General features: G+C 40.2%; 1 protein-coding gene across 2 annotated transcripts in view; it reads right to left on the reverse strand.

The window, feature by feature from the left end:
• SNTG1 (syntrophin gamma 1) overlaps positions 1–27,618 on the reverse strand; it is a 191,938-nt gene that overhangs the window by 96,797 nt on the left and 67,523 nt on the right. For both annotated transcript variants that reach the window (XM_024127073.2, XM_024127072.2), the window contains exons 7-9: positions 15,357–15,459; positions 10,236–10,318; positions 4,562–4,692 (exon numbers count right to left, since the gene is read on the reverse strand). In XM_024127073.2, coding sequence (XP_023982841.1) covers positions 4,562–4,692; positions 10,236–10,318; positions 15,357–15,459 — 317 coding nt within the window. The remainder of the gene's footprint in view (positions 1–4,561; positions 4,693–10,235; positions 10,319–15,356; positions 15,460–27,618) is intronic.

Here is a 27,618-nt window from a genome sequence, read left to right on the forward strand (position 1 = left end):
GTCATCTTGGGCCAATAATTTATCTTTTCTTTTTCATCCCCTCACTGTCTCAACTGCCACTGGACTGTGAGCCCCTTCACAGAAAGAAGCAAACACAACACCTGCTACACAGACATTAAATCAGCACTTACTGGGCGAACGCGGCAACAATCTGCACTGCTGTGCCATCCACTCAGAAGAGTGCTGTGCTTATAACTGCTTATTACTGTCATATTTACTGAGTGAAATTAATTCAGTTGCTAAAAGCTGTTGATGTGTTGAGGTGCCATAAAAGTAAAAATGTAAGAAGTCACCTGGATTCATACAATTTCTTTTTTCTCATAAATTGCTTTAGCTAACCATTTTTAAATCATGTAACTACATAAATTTTTTAAAGTAAAAACAAAACAAAAGAAAATAAGTATACACATTAAAAATACCATTAACAGAAATATTTCAAAAGTTCTTAAAGCAGAAGAAAAATAGAAACAAAAGAAAAAAAATGAAGAGAAACAGAAAGATTAAAGGTAGGATACATTTGAATAATAGCTGAAAATAATAAAATATCTTGAGGAATTTAAGATACATATATAATTCAAATCTCTCTCTGTATATATGCCCAAAGACAAGAAAGAAATAAAGGAATTAGTTAAAGTGTTCTAAGTTTCTAGAATTTTCTGAAAGAGGCAAAATTAATAAATTGCATTAAACACTAATAAATCATGTATGGACGGTGCTATGGTCTGAGTGTTGGTGCCTCACCTCCTAGTCATGTTTCGAAATCCTAGTGAGCAACGTGATGGTATCGAGAGGTGGGGCTTTGGGGAGATGCTAGAGCCATGGGCGGGTGGCGAGCCCTCGTGAACTGGGGTTAGTGATTTATAAAAGAGCTTCCAGAGAGATCCCTGACCCTTCCAACAAGTGAGGACAGAGTGAGAAGACACCAGATATGAACCAAGAAGGGGTGGGGGTGGGGGCTTCATCAAAGGACTAGAACATGATCTAGGGGCCTTATTCTAGGACTTCCAGCATCCAGAAGTGTGAGAAACACATTTCTGTTGTTTACTGCTGTTATTATCTGCTGTGTTTTGTTATAGCAGCCTGGAAGGACTAAGACATACGGTGTAACGTTTAGGCAATAACTAGAACAAAATAAAAGAATGCATATATAGCAACAGAATAGAGGAACTATGAAAAAATAAAAAGGTTTAATTATTTCAAAAAGTAAGAAAAAAGTTAAAGAAAATAGAATACAGAAACTAGTGTGTTGAGACAAAGGACTTTTTTCTTGAATATATATAAAACTCTCAAATCTCAACAGTAAAAAAATAAATAAAAATATATAAGCAAAGCCGATTACAAAATGGTCAAAAGACAAAGAGACATTTCACCAAAGAGGATTTCATGTGATAAATAAGCACATGAAAAGATGCTGAGCATCACTAGGACATGCAAATTCAGGTCACAGCGATCTATCATACCTATATCTTATACCTGTAAGACTGGTAAAGTAAAAGAGAGCAGCAACTCCCAATTCTGGCAAAGATGTAGAGAAACCGGATGGCTCATATCCTGCTGGTGGGAATGCAAAACTGTACAGCCACCTACAAAACAATGTGTCTGTTTCTCAATAAACTAAACACGCTGTTATCACGCAACCAAGTACTCGAGTTCTTGAACATTTACCTGAAGAAATGAAAACGCACATTCCCACAAAAATCTATACAAAACGGTCAATGCATCCTTATTTAGAATTAACTGGAACAACCCAGATGTCCTTTAAGGGATGAATTTTTAAAATGTGATACATCCATACTATCAGAATACTATCGGAAATAAAAAGGGATAAACAATTGAAAAATGCAACTACTAGGAAGAATTACCAAAGAATTATGCTGAGTGAGAAAATTCAGTCCAATACAGTTACATAATGTAGGATTCCATTTACATAATGTTCTTAAAATGACAAAATAATTAGAGGTGAAGAACAGAGTAGTGAGTTGTCATGTGACGGAGAAGAAGGATGCCGGCATGGTTACAGACAGGCAACAGGAGGGTTCTTGTGGTGATGGAACTCTTCTGCCTTGTGCTTGGGTTGGTGGATATGAGAACATGAGCATGTGATATAATTCTATAGAACTAAACATACAGACACAGACACACACACACACACACACACACACACACTCTCATACACTCAGGCATGTGAAATCTGAATGAATGAGTGGTGGTTTTTGTCAATGTCAGTTTTCCTAAATGGGGTGTTGGACTATAATTTTGCAAGATGTTACCATTTGGGTAAATGGGCAAAAAATAAATGTAATCGCTCTCTATTATTTCTACAACTGCATATGAATCTATAATTATCTCAAAACAAAAATTTTAATTATAAAAAACAAGAACTAGAGTGTTGAGTAGAAAGCAAATAGTAAGATGGCAGATATAATCTCTGATATACCAGTGATTATGTTAAAAGCAACTAGACTAAATAATCCAATTAAAAGACTAAGATTGTTACTTTGAATTTAAAAAAAAAAAAGAAAAAAGTATATGCGACACAGAAGAGATACATATTATAGCACAGGGCTAAAAAGAGTTGAAAGAAATGGATAAAAGAATATACAGTGTAGATACCTTATGTAATTCTCGAAGGTAAGAAAGAATTCCAGAGATATAGGACATTTCATAATGATAAAAGGGTCATCCTCAGGAAATTGTAAAAAATCTAAATCTGTTTGTATCCTATAATATAGAATTAAATATATAAAGCAAATAATGACACACTTAAAAGGAGAAATACACAAAGCCACCATCATACGGGGAGACTAATGCATTTCTCTCCATATCGGAGACAATAAACAGACAAAAACATCATTAATGATACAGAGGCTCAGAATCCCTAATGAACAAATACAACCTAGCTGAAATATGTAGACACTGAACTAAGGAAAATGACACTGCACAGTCTTTTTTTTTTTTTTTTTTTTTTTTTTTTTTTTGCGGTACACGGGCCTCTGGCCTCTCCCGTTGCGGAGCACAGGCTCCGGACGCGCAGGCGCAGCGGCCGTGGCTCACGGGCCCAGCCGCTCCGCGGCACGTGGGATCCTCCCGGACCGGGGCGCGAACCCGCGTCCCCCGCATCGGCAGGTGGACGCGCAACCACTGCGCCACCAGGGAAGCCCGACACTGCACATTCTTTGAAGCGCACATGGAACACTTGTCAAAATTATTTATATACTGGGTGAAATCTAGTCTCAACAAATATCAAAGGACTGAAGCCACTCAGCATGAAATCATACGAGCAAGCAATAACAAAAGAGATAATTTTAAAAAATCTCAAACTACTTTGAAATTTTGCAATACACTTGTAAATAGCCCATGGGTCAAAGAAGTAATTGTAACAAAACTTAGGGAACACTATTAAATACATAATAAAAATATCTGACCATCAGTACCGGTAAGCCTCCAATTCCGGGCAAGGGAGAGCAGCCCATCCCTCCCAAGGGCTCCCTAATACGACTAAAGGACCTTGAACGTGACCCGAGGGCCAGCACAGGCAGCTCCTGAAAGGTGGAAGGGTAAGGCGACTGCTGGGGCCCGTGGGGCTGAGAGGTGACAGGGGGGTCAGTCTCCTGGACTTCCCTGTCGCCTCCCGTGTGTCCTAGGCAGGGTGCTCCAGGGTCTCCATCCAGGATGACCAAACAGCAAGACAAGAAAGTGCTTCAAGGAAAAGTCTGTCCTCGTAGTTAGAAGGCTAGCAAACCAGTGGGCTAAGAGCATGCCACCTTTTTGGCGGCCTGCCCTAATCTGGCCAAACATCAGTGGCACCACCACCCTTCCCCCCAGGGTTTCGGCAGGCAGAGCAGGAGCCGGTCTTCCCCCTGTCCTCCTACTCCCCGCCTGCTGGCGCTCAAGGGGTCGAGCAGGAAGCCGCCCTGCCCATCCCCACGCGCGAGAAGCAGGCAGCTCTCCAGGCTCCCCTCCCCGTCCAGGTGGCCTGAGGTCCGGCGGGGAGCTGAGCCTCCACGCCCGCCTGCAGCCCCGAGGCTGAGTGAGGCGGCCCGAGACGAGCTGCCCAGCCCTCCACCCGCTTCCCAGGCTGACCGCTCTGGCCCAGCAGGACCTCCGGCTCCAACCACCCGCCATATCCCAAGGTGGGGTCAGCTTGTGGGAGGCGGCTGACTGCCCTCCGCGCCCCCTCCATCCCCGGCTCCAGGGAGAGCTGAGCCTTCGCCGCGGCCCGGCGGCGTAAAGCAGTGGCCACCGGCCCCCTCGGCCCACCCTCCCTGGTGGCAGCCGAGCCGACCCAGCCACTGAGCTGAGCCCCGACTCGGAGGCAGCAGGGTGATGGAGCTGGTACCTGACTGTCACCAGGACCCGGTCAGCAGGGCTGAGAACTGAGCCCAGCCTATGCCTCGAGCGCCTGCGCTGAGGTGTGTTTTACTACGTCATGCTACTCTTCTGCGGGTCTTCCCACTTAGAAACCTGAAGGTAAGAACCGTAAGGCATGTCATGTTACAGGTTTCGCTCCAGGTCTCATTGGCAATCAACAGGCGAGCGGAGGCCGCTGACATGAACTCACCGGCTGCGGTCCGTCCCGGGCACGCACTGCGAGAGCCGGGAATGCAACAGAGGGACGAGCCTGAGGTCGCGCCATCGCTTGTCCCACCTCAGGCCCGGGGCCGCGGGCCACGAAGAGCGGGACAGCGCGTCCTGAAAAGAGAGCGGGCGCTCAGCGTTGCTGCTGTGTTTCCGTGTTTTCAGTGTTGCTGTCACACCCTGTTCACCTGAGGCCTCTTTTACCCTTAAATAATCACAAGGCACTTAAAGAATACCACGAGAAATCCCTGTTGGTTGGCAATAAAGTTGTATTCGTTAATTGCGCTGTTAACGGAATTCTATAAGCAAGTGAGGAGGGACTCACTGAGATTAAGAATTGTAGTGAAAACATGAAAAATGGGCAGAGGAGAAGGAAGAAGAAAGACAGTAGCGACGACTGAATGCATTCAAGGATGAGAAGGGTGGGGCGGAACTTACCAATTCCAGTGAACCGGTAGGTGACAAAAATCAAGGAAGTTCAATTAGCAAGTGCTTTCTATCTGCTAAGCACTAAGCGTTGTTCTAAGGGCTGATGAGTCATCACTTCCTTAAAAATATTTTTGAGTAGAATGAATATTCCTATAGAACAACCCTCAAACACTACTCAGGAAATCTTTGTCCATTGTTTTAATTTCATGTTTATGTCAATAAAATGTCTCTATTTTCTTATACTGTATTAATGTTAAGACAACTACTACTGGTTTAAAATTACATATATTTTAGGTTCCATAAAAAGCTTAAGTTTTTTCCCTTATGTACACAAAAGACATATCTTTGGATAACATTTGAGTTTTTCAGCTGATGTTGATCCGTGTTTCTTTCACTGGATCAGCTTCCCAGCTAAGATTTTTCCTGGCACCAGCACAGGAATGATGTTGACAGGTAGTCGGCCTGGGCTGTACAGGCCAAGGCGCCATCTGATCAGAGAACTGCTGACACAGATTCTTCTCCAGGCTATAGAGTCTATAATTTTTGAGAGATGATGCTAGAAGGACATTCTATTTTAGTCTAAATGTTGAACCTCTGTGAGTCTAGACATTATTAACTTTTCTTTCGGGTATTAACTTCTTCAAAATTGCTTATTTGGGGGGAGGGGGAGACTTCCATTATTTTCACTAGAGGTTGAGAGTTCTCTGGCGTTAGGTTAATTGTCGACCATTGTGCCAATGAAAGTCTACGAAATCCTTCGAGCATTTGAGAGTGCCCGGGAGGGGGGCCTGGCTGACGAGAGCGAGGGGCTCCACTGGTGACAGGTCTCCGGGACACACAGCCTTTGGTGCAAGACGGCTGCTTTCAGGGCTTCTATGGTGACTGAAAGGCACAGACCCAGGTTTCCCATTCATCGTTTCCTTTCTCCTGGCCCTCACGTCAGATGCCACAGATGGTCAGCACGTGAGGGCTGAGGCTCCCCGTAAGAATTAGACCATCTGGGTTCAAAATCCCAATTTCCCGACTGATGAGTCCTGGGGCAAGTTATGTAGCACTTCTGTGCCAAACCGCACCCATCTCCAAAGACAAGGCTGTCACCAAAGGAAAGCCTAAAGGTTTTTAGAAGCAGTAAATTATTGCTTCCCGTCTTTTCTGCATGAGGGCACTTGAAACCACAATCCTGTGTGACACCTGGGGTAAACGGGCGCGGTTTCTGTGGCCGGGCCGGACCTGACAGAGCAGCCCCGTCACTAAGCTCACGGCAGCGCGTGGCTGAAACCTGCTCCCGGGCCCCGTGTCCGAGGCCCACGCCTGAGAGGTTGTACAGTCAGGCGTCTACCCGAGGCCCCCAGCCGGCCAGCAACAGGGCCAGGATTCACTCCGACCTACGTCTCTCTGACACCACAGCACGACATTTAACTTTTCTAATCGGAGCTGAAACCACGGAAAGAATGACTCAGATGTCTGTCTTGATTATTTCACAGTTTTGCAACGTAACTTTAGGCAAATTATTTATTTCCTGTCGTTCATGAAAAGCACAAAGAGATCCTCTCACTTCATTGTTCCCTGAACAGATAGAAAATGTAAAAGAACATAAAAGACACAGGTAATGGAATATGGAGGATGACAATCACCAATAGGTGAGGATGGTAAGTTTTACAAATCACATGTTATAGACTTCGTGGGTCAGCAGATGTAAAAACACATGTGATCTTTGACATGTCCTGATGTAGCACCCCGACTGCATGTCTTTATGCACCAAAGATGTAAACATGTCACTTTTTTTTATGTTCCTTTCTTATAAAAAATACGAGATAAGTCCCACTTCAGCTATTGAACTAATCAGGGCCAATGTATTTCATTTTACAGATCTGTTATTTGCAGTGGAATATCTGGTATCTTTTGAAAATTATTTATCCTTATTTATTTTAATTCTAATAGTAGAATATAAATTTGCTTTCTAGTCTTGTTGTGTAACAGCAGTCTTGGAGTTATTTTTAATTGTATATAAAATGATCTAAAAACACAAGAATTTTTATGGCTTTAAAGCCCGTAACTACTTTTCAAGAGCTTTATTCTTCAGTGTCGAGAATGTTGTTTCCTATAATGTTAATAGTGTGAACGGGAAAAGTAGCATTTACATAGTCTTTGCTTTCAAATAAACTCTCTTCTCAAAATGTAACACATTTCAAGGTATGTTGCCATACAATAACCTCAAGAGCAATTATCAGACCAGAATAGAATAGCATACAGGGCAGAACGCTGATCCAAATGTTGCTAAGCACTTGGCATAAAAGTATTCATTAAAGGCAGACAGTTAAGAAAAACGTCTCTCAGAATCTGGTCAGCTGGTTATCTGAATTTAAGTCTCCTGGTGAGCACAAATATATGCTAAAAATTAGTGATCTCAGGCCCTCAGAAGGACTAGACTACACGTTTATGTAAGAAAGTGGAGTGATGTTAATATGTATATTATAAGGTGTTATTTTCTCATATGTGTAAAATGCTGCCTTAAAATATCCACAGAATGTTTGAGGGAACTCAAATGGCACCTGCTTACGCAAAATTTCCTTCAGAGAATAATTAAGGCACGGGAACTAAAGACAGAATCCCTGGGCTTGGGATAGAGGTGAGGACGCGGACACAGCAGAGGACCGAGTGCTTCTCTTATGGACCCCGTCTCTGCGATCTGCACACTTTCTGCGGAACGCACCTCCCGGGTGCCCAGGTGCCTCATCATTTAGTGATGGGTCAGGAGGAGACACGCTTCTGACCGCCCCTCATTTCATGAACCTCTGAGCAGACACGTCCTCCACCCCCTCAACCGGATGCCGACCCTGTGTGACCCACTCAGGTCTGATTCCCAGGCGGGCTCACATTTGGTCTGAAGTCCCCCATTTTTGTTGATTTCTGTAAGTCAGATGTTCAAAGACTCTAGCAGCCCTTTTCTCAGATATTAGAATGCTAACGTCCATTGTAATTTTCCTGCTTACATTACAGTTACTTTTATAGATCTGGATTTTAAACTTTTGGGGGTCAGGAACCATAATGGACTTTTTCCCATGGCACCTTGAAGAGGGTTTTCTCAGACTAGGTTCTCAGCAAATATCCAATTAACTTAAATGCAATTACTGTCTTTATTTTTATTACACTTTGATTTATATATGTCTTGATTCTTATTGTCTAAAACATCATAAGTGCCATTAATTTCCTTACACTTAAAGATCTTTAGCAATGTCAAATAATGTTCAATCCTAATGCTAAAAATGGAAATAAAATCTGCCTCTTGAAAACGGAACGACACAACTCAGTAAGAACAATTTATGATGATAGATTTTTTTGAAAAGTTTACAGCTGGATTTGTTTGGAACAGCCATGTTACAGAACTGCTGAGCGGTTTCCTTACTCTCATCATGCCTTTGTAAAGGAAGACATTATATCAAGCAACCATAGAGAGGCACAAGTCACGTAACCACGTCCGTAGATGCTGTTGTGCCCGTCAGTGGGATGCGTTAGAAACAGACCAGAACGGCTCCTACCCACAGACCTTCCTGTCCACTTATTATTACACGGGAGTCCAAGGGTACAGGGGCCAGAACTAGAATAAAAATATTCCCAGGCACTTTGTCCCCGTTCTGCAGTAAATGGCAGAGCTGAGATGGGGACTCCTGTGTGAGTGACATGGGTGGGGAAAGCTCTCAGGAGAAAGTGGATGAGGAGGGAACACCTGGCTATATGTGGGCTCCTGCGGGCGGGTGGCCACCGTGTCACCTGCCAAGGCCGGGGAGGCTGCCTCTGTGCCCCATCTCTGCGTCCTCGGCCGCAGCCATACCGAGTCCAGGCAGAGACTCCTGAAAGAGGGGCAGCGACACTCACAGCAGCGGGGGGTCAGGGCACCGCCCAGCACAAAGGACTGGAAAGACATCAAAGGCCTCAAGAGCGTCTCCGCTGGAAGGGACAGAGGTGAGCAGAGCAATTACTGAAGCAAGAGGCAAAGACTGGGTTGGAGGTTGTAAGAGCCTTGAGGAGGGAGCTGATGGGAGCACAGGACGTGTATATTCGCTCTCTCATCAGGAAATTAAGTCACTCAGATCTTGCCATCTTCTGAAGATCCCGCATTTTAAGTATTAACTGTTGTGTGACGGTTATTTCTCTGGTAACAAAAGTAAAAGAGACGGGCAGTGAAGTACACCCAGATGGGGTTGGTTTATACTTGTAGAGATAACCTTTGATGTTGCCAAGGGTTCCTCTTTCAGAGCAAAAAAACAAACAAATGAAAAAGACATGGAGGCCTGTGGGACTCAGCTGAGATTAATGCTGAGCAGTTCTGTACAGTGAAGGCCACGGAGACCTGCAGATGTTCAGAGGAGGATTCTGGAGTAAAACGCCACAATTAGGTCAAGAATTTCCAATGGACAGTGAATCGCACCAGTCGGAAGAAGCTCCAGGTCACATACACCCTAATACGTGGAACAGGAAATAAAACTCTACATAAAGCGAGCTCTGCTTCTCTCCATGCCTGTGAGCACAGGGGAAATTGTTAGTCTCACCTTAACCAGAGGGAATCGTTTTGTCTTTAGAATGTGTACATGTTTTGAAGGGCGAAGTACAAGGGGTTTCAAAATATTTATAAAAGAAAAAAAAAACCTGTTTACTCCAAAGTACAGGTGGAAAATAAAAATGGACACTTCATAAACCAAATATGCCAAATTTATCCATCATTAAATACATGTATAGTTTAATATTCCTCACATTTTACACAATGTGTAGGTTAGATTTTCTCCCTTTACATGAACTCCCTGGTGGGCACGAAGATTGCTGAGCAACCCTGATATATGGCGCATTATATAGCTACTTTCAGCTAAATAATTTCAAAAGAAAAATGATAAAAATCATGTCAAATTATTGAGAACATGAAATTACATATAATAGGCAATGTTATAAAATGACTGGATGATTTTTACACGTGACCTCTCGAAGTCGTCTCTATAGCTTACAAAGGGCTTAATACAGACCTGACAGGGGAAAAAATAACAGTAAAAAATAACAGACCTACTTATTTTTCTCCTCCCTGAATTATCATAATTCTCAAAAAATAAAGCAGCCGAGGATTTCAACTATATCAGAGAAACCGGGTCCTAGACCAGCTTGTGCAAACTCTATCTAACTACATATATTTTTCTTGGGTGCCCTCCTCATTAATAGGGACTGTGCCCTGGGCCTCTTACTGTGTTGTTGGGATGATAGTTGAGGTGTAAGCCACTGTCGCAGAGGGGAGAGGAGGTGCCACTGCTCTGGTCACTCGGTGCACCTGCGGGAAGAGTCACAGCATCGTTGGTTAGAAGCCCACTTGTTCTACACGGACACCTTCTACATGGCGTACTTCATTCAGTACACTCAGTGGTATCAGGTAAGCCAGGTAGTAAAATAAATCTGTATTTCACTTATATCAAAGCCAGAGTTTTGCAAGTAAACAAAAATAAAAATTAAAACCTAATGTGGCCCCAAAAGAGACCTGCAAATATTTATCTTTTCTTTTCTTTTTCTTTTAACGTCTTTATTGGAGTATAATTGCTTTACAATGGTGTGTTAGTTTCTGCTTTATAACAAAGTGAATCAGTTATACATATACATGTATCCGCATATCTCTTCCCTCTCGTATCTCCCTCCCTCCCACCCTCCCTATCCCACCCCTCTAGGTGGTCACAAAGCACCGAGCTGATCTCCCTGTGCTATGTGGCTGCTTCCCACTAGCTATCTGTTTTACATTTGGTAGTGTATCTATGTCCATGCCACTCTCTCACTTCGTCCCAGCTTACTCCTCCTCCTCCCCATGTCCTCAAGTCCATTCTCTACGTCTAAATATTTATCTTTGATTTCAGAAATATTAAGGTTTTATTAAGGGAAATATGCAACCATATAAAAAATACTATTTCATTTTATTATCCAAAGTGGCCTATTCTTATGAATCATACTTAGAATGGTGCAAGATTTTGTTTGGCTACAAAATTCTATTTAATATCATGTCTTAATCTACTAGCAAATCCCATGTTTATTTACCATAATTCTCCATGATGCAAAAAAAGTTTGTAAGTGCTCTGTCTTTACAACTGTTCTTGGTATATACTGTAATTGGAAGCACCCTCGTTGACACTATTTAATTTTGTGAATTTGCAACTAAAACACTTCGTATTAGATCCTCATGAGAAACCTACCAATGTCTATTTTTTAAAGATGAGTGTTTAATATGTATAAAATAACTAATAAAAACCTGCTGTATAAAAAACAATAAAGATGAGTAATATATGTCTTAAAGATTGGTGATTTTTCTAAGATTTTACAATTTAGTAATTGTTTCAGTCAGGATTAAAATACATATTTCTTGATTTCTGATTCATTGCTTTTTCTGTAAACATTATATTTTTGGAGTTGTTAATGTAGATAAATACGATCTATTAATGAAATTGATTCCCAATTTTTATTTGACATACAATGCTTAAATGCAAACATCGTTACAGGTTACGCTCCTAATTTATTAACCCAGGTGCTAAAAAAAACCAAAAAATGACACTGCTCTCCTCTTTTATGACCCTGAAATTCTATAGTTTTCCTGGTGCTAAGAAGGGAAATAGGCTTTTTTGCTATACTAGCCTAGATATAGTTTTCACACTCTTTAAATCTTAAGAAGTTCATACTTTGTTTTTGCTATTTTTTCTTTTGATGTTTTCTCGGCATTTCTCTCTTATGAGACAATATTTTTAATGGACACACATATTACTTTAAAACTCATATGCATTTTGAACTGAATAAAATGAAAACATAGCATATCAAATTCTGTAATGCATCGACAGCAGTCCTTTGGAATTTAAAGACCTAACTATAGCACAAAAAGAAGGTAGATGTAAACTCAGTGATCTATGCTTGTGTCTTAAGATGTTAGAAGTGGAAGAGCAAACAAAGTAAACAGAAGACAGAAAATAATAAAAATAAAAGTGAAAAGCAATGAAACAGCACACTGAAAACAACAGACAGAACTAACCAAGACAAAAATGGGTTCTTTGGAACGATTAATAAAACCCACAGCAAAAACGATCTAGTAAAAGAGAGAAAATATAAATTATAAGTATCAGGAATGAAGGAGGAGGCATTACTGCAAATCAACAGATATTAAAAGGATAATGAAAAGATATGATGAATAACTCATGCAAAGATTGACAACTTAGTTGAAATGAACAAAAATACTGAAAAATATCTAACCAAAATTTACAAAAGAAGAAAAGAGAATATCAAAAAAGGCCTATATCCATTTAAGAAATTAATTCATACAAAACAAAAATGATAATTCTAGGATCAGATTGCTTCTCTGGTGAATTTATTCCATCATTTAAGAAAGAGGTATGAACTCTGTTAAACAATTTCTCTCTGGAAATAGGAGTTACAACTTCACAACTTATACAAAAACATAATAACCCTGGTACCAAAATCCCACTAAAACACTACAGGAAAAGAAAAGTACATCTGGACATTTTTAAAGCACATAGATTAAAAAAAAATAGCAATACATTAGCAAATTAAAACGTGTAATATGCATAAAAGAAATACGCCATGACCATGATGTTTATCCTAGGAATGCAAGCTTTATTTGTCATTCAAAATCAATTTTTAAAAAGTCACCCGATCAACAGAATAAGAAAAAAAGAAAAAATGTAATATCTCAATGGATGGAAAAATATTTGACACAACTCAACATTAACTTCTATTAAAAAAAAGAAAGGAAAAGAAAAATCCTCAGGAACCCAGTTAATATAAGGGCGCCTCTATTCTATTCTAATAAAGGGCATCTGTGAACACCCACAGCTGATGCCACACTTAATGGTAAAAAAATGGAAGATTTCCCACTAATATCCTGAGCAGGAGAAGGACGTCTGCACTCAGCACTTCACTCAGCATTTTACAAGAGGTCCGAGCTGCTGCAATACACCACCCGCCCCTCCCCCGCAAAGAAAGGAATGAAAAGAAATATAGCTTGGAAAGAAACAAGCAAAACATTATTTGCAGATGACATAACTTTATATGTAGAAAAATTTAGAGAAAGTACAAAAATCTTACTAGAATTAATAAGAAAATTAAACTATGCTGCAGAATGTTGATGTATAAAAATGTGATGTGTTATTGTTTCTGTGTTAGCAACAGATAATTAGAAAATTAAATCCTCAAAATATTATTTATAATAAAACAAAAACATAAAATGCTTAAAATAAATTTAATGTAAGATATGCAATATTTTTCCACTGGAAACATTAAAATATTGATGAGAAAAATTAAAATATAAAATATAAATAAATGGAAAGATATGTTTGTGGAATGAAAGGTTTAAAATTGTTAAGGTGTTAATTTTATTAATTGTCTATAAATTCAGTCACATTCAAAATCATAATAGTTTTTTAAATAGAAATTGATGTGCTATTTTAAAATGGATGCAGTAATGCAAAGAATCTAGAAGAGCCAAATGATCCTGAAGTATCACACAATTGAAGAACCTATCCTAGGTGACTTTTTAAAGTATTATAAAGCTGCAATGATCAACAGTGTGGTTTTGGTGAAAGAACAGACGCATAAATTAGTGGAAATAAGAGAGTGATTCCTTCATTCTTGATTCCTACCTCGGAACCAAAATGTTTCTAATATAAGATAGATTATAAACTTCAACATAAAAATCAATGCTATAAAGCTGCTTGCAAAAATGTAGGGAGACATCCTTGTGACCTTGGGGTAGGCAAATATTTCTTAGAAAAGATGCAGAAAAGCAAAAGCATATACGACAAAGACAACAACAACAAAATGGTAAATTAGACCTTATCAAAATCAAAAAGTTGTGCAAACTTGAGACACGTTTAGGTAAAAAATACAGTCATGCACAGAATGTTTGTAACACGTATAGCTAACAAAAAGCTTATTATAAACAGGCTTATCGACTCCTTCAGTGTGATAATATAAAGGCATACCAACAGAAAAATGGGGAAAAGACGTGAGCACATTACAAAATAAGATATGCAAATAGATAATAAAATATGCAAATAGCACATGACAAGGAGCTAATCGTCATGAGTCTTCAGGGAAATGCAAATTAAAACTACAATTCGGTACCACTACACACTCAAGAGAATAGCTAAAGAAATTTTTGACCATCAAATATTGGAATTAATGGAGAGCAGCCAGACCTCTCTCATCCACCACTGGAGTGGACAGTGGGAGGTTTTTAAATATACGTCCACCTTAGAAATATATTTGGCAGTTTGCTAGCAAGTTGATTACACACCTATCTTGTGACTCAGCAATTCCACTCCTACGTACTTATAGCAGTGACATAAAATACTATGACTTCCAGAAGCCTTGTACGAGAACGTTTATGGCAGCTTTATTTACAATAGCAAAATACCAGAAACAGTTCTGCTGTCTATCAGCAGGAGAATGCATTACCAAACTTTACTACACTCATGTAGTAGAATACTATACAGCAATGTAAATAAACTCCTGAAATAGGTAACACGAGATGGTTCATAATGAAAGAAGCAGACGTAAAAGAATAAATACAGTTTGATTACATTAATACTTGATGACAAGAAATTAGGTCAAGTAGCTGTTTCTGGGAATGTTATCTACTGGAAGAGGCACAGCAGAACCGTTCTGTGATCTAAAGGGATGTGGCTTAAGCAAACGTGAGCATTTGTCGGAGCTGGTCTCACCGAGCGTTGAAGATCTTCATTGCACTTCATGTAAACTGTGCCTCAGTTAAAAATAATTCTTCCTTGATTTCAGCAAAAACTATAAGATAATATGCATTTCATTTCATAATATGCAAATAGATACAGAAATTTTTAAGTAGCTCTTATGAAAATTATGACATTTCCACATAGACTGGGGCTTCCTTCAATCTCCCTATTCTCATCAGGACACATTAAGTGTAAATGCTTATTTAGTAAGTTCAGTAGCCAAATAAGAGAATATTATTTTCTACTTAGAGAATATATATTCATCAAACAATATGAATGAAATTTTAATAGAGATACAAAATGTATATGTTTGATATGACATTTATTTTTAAGGTAAATAATATTTCCCCAATTACAGGTTGGAAAATAACTAAATGTGAATACATTCTGAAACACAAACAACAGCTGCTCCCTTTGGAGAAGGGTTAATTGAATGCTTTGTGATAGTAAAGAAAAATGTTTGCGTTCAGGCAGAAATCCCAACTTTAAAAAGAAATTACTAATTACTGCCAGGAAATAATGGTTTAGAAAGTACATATGACGCGAGCATTTTACCTATTCTTCATAAATGCTTACATGCACAATCTTCGTTCAGTGGGAGTTTGAGGAAAGCAGGTGCTCTTTTAAAAAATGAGACCGTCAGGGTCACTTCTTCTCCGGCATTCCGAAGAACCTGAACCTAACAAAAAACATAATAAAATGATACCATTATCAGTACGGTGGCAACAATTTTTGTACGATTGAAAACCCTTGAAATAAAGGGTTGTCTTTTCCACGTCTCACATTTTTCCCTAGTGGTCAGAAACCTTTTATGGCAGATGGAGGGGATGAGAGAGCTAACACTGCAGGGTTGCAGCCGTCCACATCCTTCCTCTTCCCATCATCCTGTGGTCCCTGTTCACTCACCATGTCATCATCTTCCATTCACATTTATCAAGGCTCTCGTGAGCTTGTGGTCTATGTTAGGTCTACAGAAAGATGTAGTGCTCGAACCACTATATTTATTAATTTACTAAACATTTACTGAGCATCCATGATGCACTATTTGGAGATCTATGAATAAATTACCCTGCAGATTTGACCAGGGTGCTAATTCTAATTAAAGTTGTTCCAAGTCACTCAAACACTTTTGCAAAAAATAAATGGTTATTATTTTCCCACTATATCATTGTATATTTTCTTTTCCTTTCCCTGAAAATTTAGAATGATGATGGAGACAGCTCTTATCAATAACTCTCAAATCTCTAAATTATAGAATTACTGGGTCTATTTCTACCAGTTAAATAATGATAATTTCTCAAAATATTATACCAAAACAAATGTAAGCAATATTAAAAGAAGTTCAGAAAGCTGAGGATTATTTATAGCAAACATACCTGTAAAAGATATAAGTATATATATAATTTAAAAACTCACATAAACTAAGAGAAGAATTAAGAATAATTAGTGAAGAAGCAATTAATAAACATGGGAACATAATTTATTAAACATATAAAAAAATGCTCACCATAAAGTCATTAAAGAATTGACTACCAAAATGGTTTAGAATGACTTCTGGTCCCTACCAGATGGCATAAAGTTAGTTATCTCTCCCAAACAAGTACAACTAAAACACTGAAAAAAGTGCCAGAGACAACCAAGTAGAACTCTGAAAGGTAGAAAGAAAAAAAACCGATTAGGGCCCCCAGGCCTGGAGGAAGAGCACAGACAGGGGATGTCTTAAACGCTCTTTCCCAACAGAGGGGTGGTCCACCCACTGCTAGGTGAAGCATCCCTTTATCCACTTAGTGGGAGCAGGGACCCGACCTGGGGAAGCCCCTTCCCCTCCTCTAGCGCCATCAGGCAACGGGGTGGCAGCGGGGGAGCCTGGTGACACAGGTGAATCAATCAGACCCAACTAGTACCAAAAAGGTTCTAAATGCCATATTGTCGGTGGAACCACAGCCCACAGAATTAGGCGAGGACCTGTGTGCTAAACAGTGACTTCTTGCTAGAAAGAAAAGTAAGTGAATAAGAACCAGAGACTCTTAACAAATAAGCAAAATGGCCAGGATTTAAATAACACGTCACACGAAGACCCAGGACAATCATAATTTGAACGAGAAAAGATAATCAAGTAACACAAACTAGATGAATTACATGCTGGAATCATCTGACAAGGGTTTTAAAGCCACCTTAAAAATATTCCAGCAAGAAATTAAAAATTATCTTGAACCAAATGAAAAATTGCAATATCTCAGGAAAGACATACAAATTATAAAAAGGAAATGAAATTATAGAACTAAAAACTACAATAACATAAATAACCTTGTTGGATTGGCCCCGTGATAGAGTGACAGAAGATAGAATCAGTAAACTTGAGGACAGAACAATACAATTAGCCCAATCTGAACAACAGAGAAGATACAGACACACACATGAAAACAATATATTTCATCACGTTCAAAGTAGAAAATTTTAAATATGAAGAAAATTATATAATCATTTTAATAGATACAAAGAAGCATTTGATTACATTCATTTGATAAAAGCTCATAGAAATCTGAGTATACAAAGGAGTATCCTTCATATTATAAAGAGTATACTATACACAAAAATGTATGAGAAGCATCATAGCATTAGCTATGAATTATTGAAACATTTCTCTTTGAGATCAGAAATGAGGCAAGAATGTCCACCAATTTCATTTCTACTTAATTTTTCTTCAGATCTTACTGTAATAAGGCAAGAAAAGAGCTAATAAAAATCATAACAATTGAAAGAAGAAATGAAACTGACATTATTCAGAGGTAACGTGATTTTGAACACAGAAAATCCTTAAGAGCCTATGGACACTATTACCTGAGACGTTACCAGGTGAGTTATTAAGTGAGTTCAGTATGGAATAGCATAGATACAAAGTAATATACAAAGATCAACTGGATTTGATTTAATTTCAACAAACAAATACAACATTGTTAAATAAATGAGGGAGATGCTATGTCATGGACCCCCAGACATAGCACTGTGAGGAAATCATTTCTCCCCTGCTTTTCCAGATTCAAGGTAATCCCATCCAGATTCAAGGTAATCCCATGCAAAGTCCCCATTTTTTTTTTTTTTTTTGTGGTACGCGGGCCTCTCACTGTCGCGGCCTCTCCCGTCGCGGAGCACCGGCTCCGGGCGCGCAGGCTCAGCGGCCACGGCTCACGGGCCCGGCCGCCCCGCGGCAGGCATGTGGGATCTTCCTGGACCGGGGCACGAACCCGCGTCCCCTGCATCGGCAGGTGGACTCTCAACCACTGCGCCACCAGGGAAGCCCTCCCATTTTTTTTCTTTAGTTTTTAGCTTAGTATGAATTTATGAACTTGGCTTGTTTCCAAGTGACATTTAATATTTATATAATCATTATTATGTAAGTGCACTGGGAGTGTGTTAGTGAAATACATGGGGCAGTGGAATGCAATGGCTAAAGACTCACATTCTGTCGTAAGCGTGCAACAGATAATGTCTAGCGTTAAATAAAAAATAACATTACAAGCATCTCAAGTGTAAATAAGAGAATAAAGTAGAAATGTGTAAGTTAAATATAGTTACCTCAGAAATAGGCAATGGGCAACTGCTTTTCTTTTAAAACTTTACATTTGTATACTTCAATCTTGAAGTTTTGGTCAAGTGTAACTGAGAAAAATAAAAACTTTTTAAAAATGATAAAATCTTACCCTAGAGAGAGAACTTTATTTTACTTTGTTTTTAATAAAAGGCTAATTATGGGTATCTTTCTGGATAAGCATAACTTCAAGTCCTTGACACATACACATTTCTTAATGCAGAAATATCCATCTTTTCAGTGACCAGGATTGACATAACGTGTTTTTAATTTTTTTTCAGCTTTCCTACGATGCCTTGGATGCATATTTCATTGGCCTGATACTGTCAGGTTGGAAAATATAGGTTCCACATCATGAATAATGAATGTCATCTTCCTGCAAAATCAGAAATCAGCACCAATCCAGTTGTCTTCTTCATGTTCATTCACATTTTATGATGCAAATCAAATGCGCATTTTAATGAGATAATGTATCAGCGCGGTTATTCTCTCATATTGCCTTGGGTGAGTACGTGAGCAAAGGGACAGAGACTGGTCAAAAATGGCCATCGGTAAAAACAGAAAAGGGAAGTGGAATGAAAGGAGATCTTTATAGGTTGACTCTGTTAAACCAGGACAAGCTAACAGCTCAGTCCGTGAACCGAATGTCCTTAAGCTCCATTCGTCTGTTAGAAGGGAAACTTCATAAAATCCTTTTGGGGTCTCTGTCCTTCCTCCATCCTGTTGGGGGCCATCCTACCTTCTATGAGACTCTAAAGAGGAATTTAGCTGTCTGCCACTGCTTTGCTATGAGGTCAGATGTGCTCAGAGCTGGGGACTATTTTATATTTTCATTTTTAAAGAATTTATTTTTGTAGGGTAGTCTTAGGTTCATAGCAAAATTGAGGGGAACGTACAGAGGTTTCCCCTAGACCCCCTGTCCCACAGATGCACAGTCTCCCCGATGATCAACACGCCCCCGCTGAGCGGGACCTCTGTTACAACTTACGAACCTACATGACACGGCAGCATCACCCAGAGTGCGCAGCCTACGTGAGGCCTCACTCTCGGGGCCGAGCGTTCTGTGCGTTCGAATATGCATCCACCATCAGCGTATCTTACAGAGTATTTTCGCTAAATGCTAAAATCCTCTACGCTCTGCACACTCATCCTCCTCCACTCCAACCTTGGCTGTTGTTTTTAACTGATGAAAATAGAGACTTCTGTTTTGCCTGGACCTGCTTGAAGCACACATTAGGAAACACACACACACACACACACACACACACACACACACAGACATCTTCGGTGGCAAACGAGCAGTGAGACAGCTTGTGAAGACCTCGGCTCTTAGCCCAGCAGGATGTCAGAAGAGCCAGACGAGATTCAGATCTCCAGAGAGGAAGATAAGCATCGCAACTCACTGAAGGCCGTGTCGCAAAGCAGTTACCTAGAATTTCACTTTGACTTTGGACTCGTCCCTCTTGACATGTTACCTGCAGTAAATAATTTCCTTAAAGTCTTGACCTCTGGCAGAAAAGGAAATTGAACGTGACTTTGAGGAATGATTTTAAACAAACTGTTCTTCAGACAAAGCAACTACGCTAACACTAGACAATATATCAAGCTTTACTAATCATGTTGAGATGGTGATCACCTGTGAACGCTGAGTAAACAAAGCATTCCATTATGTAAATCAATTTTTATTCATGTTAATTGTGGGGAAGAAAGAATTTACTCATTCCATATATTATTACAGCATAAGAGTTTGAGAAGAAACTGTAATTGTAAGGCTTTCCCGAACGGGGTTAGGTCCCCCGGCCCCTGTCACTCTACGTTCACGTTTAGGTTTTCGGAGGAATCTGTGGCGCGTCGGGGGCAAGAGTACGCGACCCTCTCTGTGGTGTGAGGACAGGTGTACGCTTTCACACCTACAGATGACAGGTGGGGCAGCGTGGTGCCAGTTTTCAGGGCAGGAGACAGGGCCTTCGTAAGAGAGAGACGGCCAGTCACGGACAGAGCCTGTCAGGTCCACAAGCCCTGGTGCTGTTGGTTGGATAGTGAATCAAGTGTAACAGCAGAAATCATCCAGCTGGAAAATAAGGTACAGAACTGCACCTAGGAAAATCACACCACCATTGGAAGCAGTGGGTGAATCAATTGTGAGAAATCAAGTGTCATGTAGAATTTGGCGGACTCGATGCAAAATAAGAAAGGAATTGGGGATAAGTTAGAAATTCTCACCTTGGATTGCTACCACCAAGTGACACAGAACTGTGCTGGAAAAGCGAAAAATAGATGGAATAAGGGATGAGGATTAGGGTTATTGTGGACATAACAGCTGGAGAAAGGCAACGTGACATTCCCACTTCACACACTCATTCATTTCACCACCCTTCCCGTGTTTTAATTTGTGAAAAACATTCCATGTACATAAATAAGTAGAGTAGGATCCTTTACATAGGCACTTCAAGTCTGAATGTTATGTTGTTGTAAAATAAAAAGTCACGGCAAAAATGTATACATAGGTGTATGTTTCAAAAAGAACTACTAAATATTTAATACTTCTGAATTCCTAAAGTTTCAGCTTAAAGTAGTATTCAAGTGTGCAGTAATTTTTCAGTTTTGGTAAATATTACAAACAAGAATGAAGGTTGACTGAGTAACAAATGTCAGCTCTAATGATCAGGATATAGTAATGATAATATATCAATGAATTTCAACATGGAAGAGAACCATTTACTTTAGTGAGGCAAGATTATGTAGAACACGTGATCCATTTTAACTGTAATACTTAAAGCTATGACTAAAGATCCCATCGCTTTCAAAGACCTCACTAAAATAAGATTCTATGTAATAAAAGTGGGTGAAACGTCACCTTCTAGATAAGGTGAACCTTAATTCAACAAGCAGAATGCATCGTCAGCTAGCGCACACACTATAGTAACACTATTTTGGCATTTGTTTTAACTCCAAGATGATTTCTTCAATGATACAAGTAATATTTTACTGAATTTTCTTATTGCTGTGTGCCAGCTGACTAGTTTTATGTTCTATTAGGCAGGTTAAATTAAAGTTTTAAACAGGTAAAAAGTTTACTCTTAAAAAGACATCAGGAAGAGATGGGTTCAAAACTAAGTTTTACCTAATTCTTTAAGAAGTAATTATTCCAGCATAAAATTATTGAAGTTGCTTTAATTCATGTTATTAAATCAAACTAAAATGAAAATTAATAAGAAATTTTATGAAGAGAAAACGTGACCACTATTAATATGAATATAGATGTTAACATTCTAAACGCACTATTAGCATATAGACTCCAACAAGTGACAAAAGAAATTGAACGATGACTGAGTAGGTTTTATTTCAAAACAGCAAACCTGGATAAATATCAGATGTTATTATCACAGTAATTACTTTCATCAAGTTAAATATACATACATTATCTACTGATACATAGATCTATTGATATATAGAGAGATGATATGTATAGAGAGAGAGATAGGTAGATTCTTCCCCTCCCTTAGAGATTCTGAGAGGACATTTGGTCAAACTGAGCTGCAATTCCTAATAAAAACTCTAAGAAAAATAGGAAGAGAAGAAAAGCCTACGATGCTTCTTGAATATGCCTGGCTGCTCCCTGAGCCCAGCATGGTCGTTCCCTAAATGCTTGTGTGGCTGACACCCTTACCTCCTTCTACTCTTTGCTCAGAAGTCACCCCAATGAGTCCTACATTCACCAACCTTTTACAAATGATAGCTCTCCACATACCTCTGTCTTTGTTCCCCTGCACTACCTGTCATTTCAGAGCCCGTCAGCGCCTTCTTCCCACCTGCACTGTGCTGACACACTGTGTCTAATATGCTGTCACTTGTCTCTGCCCCATGAAGCTGGGTTCCACACCAGGGCAGCAAGCTGTATCTTGTTCTCAGATGTAGTCAAAGGGCCTAAGATGGCACCTGGCTCATAAAAAGCCTTCATTAAATATTTTTGAATGAATAAAATTAATAAAGTCAATCTTTGACAGCAGTAAAAATTATCCTAAATGTTAAAACAAGGAGACCATGTCAGTCAAAATCAGGTACTGGATAAAGATGCCCATTAGTTTTCAAAAATATTGATGAGTTTTACTTATAAAGTAAAATAAGAAAATGGAATTAATTTTATAACTATTAAGAAAATACAATTTTGTTTATTAAAAATATAATCGCAGACCCCAAGTATACTCCACTAAAATGCTAATTGGAATTTAAAAGATAATGTAGCTTCATATAAGATTACTGTAACATAAAAATACCCTTTTTCCTATGATAGCAATAAACACCAGGAAAATTATGAAAAATCTGGGGGAGAATCCTATAAAATCTTTAGAAATTTAACTAATTGTCATAGATTGCTTTAAAGAAATTGTAAATTCTTATTGTAGGACAGAAAATAAAATCTAAGCTCTTGCAACGATATGCCGTATACTTGGTGAAGTTTTCAGTAAAAACAAACTAAGTCAACAGAAAGTTTTAAAATGTCTCCCAGAACATCTGAGAGATACTTTAAAAAGAAGAGTAATAGGAATTGGGAGAAGTTATCAATCCCTGAATATGCTGTTAAATCCTATAATCAAATCAATGTAGTAATATTCAAATGGACAAATTCATCGGTAGAAATGGATAGAACCTCCAAAATAGATCTTAATGTATTTGAACCTGTAATATATGATAGAGTGTCTTTTTTTTTTTTAACCTAGTGTTAAAAGGACTGGTATCATAAATGGTGCAAGCACAGCTGGGGATACACTAACGATAAATCCAAATGGATTAAATAGTTAAGTGTTAGTAATACCACCAGAACAATGTTGTAAGAAAGTGTGTAGAGGACTCCGTGTACTCTTTACTGGACAAAACCAGGAAGAATAATAAGCTTGAATCTTGCATCTCACTGAATGTAGGTTACTCTTTAAACCACAGGAACAAAACCAGACCAACAGGCTAACAGCTGGCTGAACAGAGCAGGGGTCCCCCATCCTGTCCTGACCTTCTCCATCGCTCTCAGCCAATGGACACACTCAGTGGCTCTTTAAAGAACACGTGGTCAGACGGGACAACGACACGTGACACAACATTGTTAAACTATCCCAACAGTAATTCATTTGGACAACATTCTCTCTCCCGAATATTGGGCCATGTTGTCTAAGAAATTATTTTGATTCGTTAATTAGTTTTTGCTAAAAGTCTTACATTCATCTGTATGATTCACGTTGATATAAATGAATAACGTGTTAGCGTGTGTGCCAGCTACAGTGCAGCCTTCAGTTTATAAAATAAAGCCTGTGATGAGAACAAGGCGAAAGTTATTAGCTTTTATTTTACGAATGAGATATTCGTAAAATATTCAAAAGTGAAGTGACCTGCTCAAGCGTAACATCTGATATATGACAGACTGAGAAGTAAAACGACAGGAGTACGTGAGTTCCCCTTCTTCCCACTGGGCCACTGCCCCAAAAGCTTAATGGTAAAGCTCAAACCGTTCCTTAGGAAGCATTTCTGACTCTCACAGAGGCCTGGAGCCGCTGTTCACCATGTCTCAGAGCCCACCTGTCCCTTTACCTGTGGCCTCCAGCTCTGCCCACCACCATGCCGACCGGGTCTGAGAAGGTGCTGGGAGAGAGTCTCCCAGGCGTCAGTGGCTTCCCTCTAAATTGCGGAGACTGCATTTGCTTAAAGTACTTTCTTGTGCATCGGGACAGACGAGTACAGAATTTCGGTTAATGCACAAACGTACATCGAGCATCTAACACGTTCAAACACCACACACGTGATAGAGCAGGTGCAGTGTTGACAGGAGGATGGTGAAGCCCTTTAGTTCTAGAGACAATCATCAGTGAGAAGACAGATGCTTACAACAAATGAAAAGGAGCAGAAGGAGATCAGGAAGGTTTTAAAAAGTGAAGAGCGTGTGGAAATCACTCAGACCCAAATCTCAGCAGTCGCGGGCGTCACAGTGCGTCTCTGGTCACTCTGCTAGCAGCGCCGATACCACCGACGCTCTGCACCCTCTCTCACTGCTCGGCAGGATAAGAACAGACACACGCGTGGGCCCAAGCTGCCCGCAACGTGAAGGTCTCGGCAGCTGTGCCTCCGCTCCCACACTTCTCTCGCTGGTCACACCGTGGAGGGCATCGGCGACTTTTCAAATGAGCAAAGGTCCACTTATCACACCAAGTGTAATCAAACGGGTACTGAGGTCTTAAAATGTTTCATTAAGTCAGACCTTTGTTTGAATGGCCCCCGTCTTCCTTAGATGATAGAAAGTTAAGTTTATAAAGTGCAGTCACCGCATATTAACGTACGTTCAGTTCGAATCTTGGAGGAAGGGGGAGAAAAGACATCCATTCCAGGGTAAAAATATGGAGCATATTTCTCATAGGACGTGGTTATGATATACTTGAGGCAGACAAGTGAAGTACAGAACATCTTCATATTCATCCAAGAAAAACCAGAATGTTTGAAAATAATGTCCCACACAGATGATAACATTTCGTATAATCACATTAGACCGAAGTAAGTAACGCACATGTTTATTCTAAATCCATAAGCTTAACCACAGCTACATGGATGTCTAGTTTGCAAACAGTGCACCAGATTTAAGTGGAATTCTTGAAGGAAAGGAGAGAAATCGTAGCACTTTTCCTTATTTTTATAGAATTCTGTATAAGATCATCTCGTACAAAACGAATTGTCAAGATGTGAAAACCAAAGCGAGACGCGGTGTCACCCACATTGGATCTGTAGCTGCAGCACCCACAGTTGCTAAGTATTTGTTGATACACATTATCACAACATGTTTGCACAACATAGGACTGAGGAGTAAATACTGTAGAACTGCTTGTAGTGCTGTTTCCTCCCATAGTCTTTCATCTCATTCTAGTGCCTGAGTCATTTAAATACGTAACTTTGAAATTTAGATGCCATTCCCCCCGCGATGCATAAATACTTGGATATCGTTAGCAGCATTGCAGGGCCACCAGGCTGACTCTGCCAGCATTTCCTTGGCAACTGACGTTTGCAGGGGGAGAAACACAGCTGTCCTGCCACAGGAAAACAGTGGTTTCTCTGAGAGTCTGGTAATTTCAAATACTTGAAAATAGATGTGTGTCTCAAGTATAATGTGTTAAATGAGTAGGGGGAAAATAATCTGCCTTATATGTTGCTAAATACATGGCGAAAAAATAGATACATTTTATTACTTCATAATTACTTCAAATTTCAGTCTTCAGAGAAATCTGTCACGCACAAAATCGCTGGAGACAGGACAATTATAAAAGCCATTAAGATATTTATCACTTTATGAGATGCATGCATCTTGTGTGGAAGCTGTGTATGCCCCCATCTTACTCATATGGAAAATACTGAGAACATGTAAGCATGGCCCTTAGCAAAAGTATAAACTTATTGCCTTTTTATTTTGTCACCTCGGACTTCTCTCAAGTCTCCTCTTCTACTTTGAACCCTATTTCTTTTCAAAGGAGTCCCAGAGGACACTCCTGCCACCTGCTACCTGAATGACAAAAACAGAAAACAAAAAAGCCTGTCTGGGAGTCTCTGTGTCAGTCCCTTAGCTTCAGGCTCAGACACCAGGCTCACCCCATTCCTCTCCAGCCCACATGCACTACTGTCTCAACCTAAAGACGCTTCAGCGAAAGGGTAAGCCGATCATGACAAGATGTTAAACGTAGTTTGGTGCCCGGAGAGTAGCCTGTCTTGTCTTAGAACTGCATCGTGTCAGAGGCCATCCGGAATCTGGCGTATCTTGTGTGACCCCAGGACAACGGGTGAGTTAACAGGGACTTTAAGTTCTACCTCTTTAAATAAATTCAAGTAAATGAACGCCAACTTCAGAAATCTTGACTCACAAAATTGAAATGGTTTATGTTCAGTTAGAGATTTTAGAAGAATGAGGGTTCACTGAGGGCATGTGAGCTCGCAAAGAGTACTTTCAAATGAAACAGTGTTGGAGAAAACTACTGATTGTCATTCTCCCCAGAATTTCCTTTGAAAGGCAGGCGGTGAGGAATGCCGGGCTCCCTGCCCGAGACCCGTGTCGTTGAAACCCCCTTTTCCTCACTCCACCCGCCTTAGTTATATTTGAAGTCCTGAGCAGGTTAAGAGTTCACGTTTGTCAGTAATGAGAGGAGGAGAAAAGCTGCTCTTACTTCCGCATCTATTATTTCTCTGTTGTCATAGCAACCTGGGCAGCCAGGTCCCCAGACGGAGCACCTGCCCAGCACAGGTCAGGGAGGGCAAGAGACTGATGGGGCAGCAGCTATCAGATCACCCGATGGGGACGTCGCTCCAACAGTGCTGCAGACTGTTCCCACCTGGGCTTCACGAACGGGAGACTCGGTCAGTGTGTCTGTGCCGCGTGGGGCTGGAACTCTAGGCCCAGCACGGTTTCTGTTCACGGAAATACCGCGTCATTTCATCGCTGAGCAGAAACCACGGCGCTGGCTGACAGCAGCTGTGCCTCGTCAAGGGCCCGGTTAAGAACATTCAGTCATGCCTTCTCTTTGACGTTGCTTGGCCAAAGAAACTCCCAAACAAATCATCCAGCTCTTTTTTTTTTTTTTTTTTTTTGTAATCCGCGGGCCTCTCACCGCTGCGGCCTCTCCCGTTGCGGAGCACAGGCTCCGGACGCGCAGGCTCAGCGGCCACGGCTCACGGGCCCAGCCGCTCCGCGGCACGTGGGATCCTCCCGGACCGGGGCGCGAACCCGCGTCCCCTGCATCGGCAGGCGGACTCTTAACCACTGCGCCACCAGGGAAGCCCCATCCAGCTCTTTTTGAAGCAAGTGGGAGATATATATCGTTATTCCAAACGATGAGGAGGAAACATCTCGGAGGGTTGCTAAGATTCATCACATTACATCCAGAGTGACAAAGTGGAGGACCTGGTGCAGCCTCTTGTCCTTCACATGTCACCTCAGTGGGTTTAATGAAGGGAAGGGTATAGGTTTTGAATTTCATTTGATGTGGTCAAAGTTATTTGCTACCCAATAAGCATAAGCTTTACACTCCTTGAATAGATGGGGCATAAGTCATTATAGGGAGTGAGTACAAAAATCTCAAAATAAAGCAAATGTTATGTATTGTCTCTCAGTAGCATCTGATAACGCCTTATAGTGTATGTTGTGTATGGTAGCTTATATCGTATGCCTTCAAACTAATAGGGCTCTGTTTTGTGGCGTTGTCATTTTAAAGGATAAACTCTTTACAGGGA

The sequence above is a fragment of the Physeter macrocephalus genome, chromosome 15 (genome assembly GCF_002837175.3).
Source record: "Physeter macrocephalus isolate SW-GA chromosome 15, ASM283717v5, whole genome shotgun sequence".
Lineage (NCBI taxonomy): Eukaryota > Metazoa > Chordata > Mammalia > Artiodactyla > Physeteridae > Physeter > Physeter macrocephalus.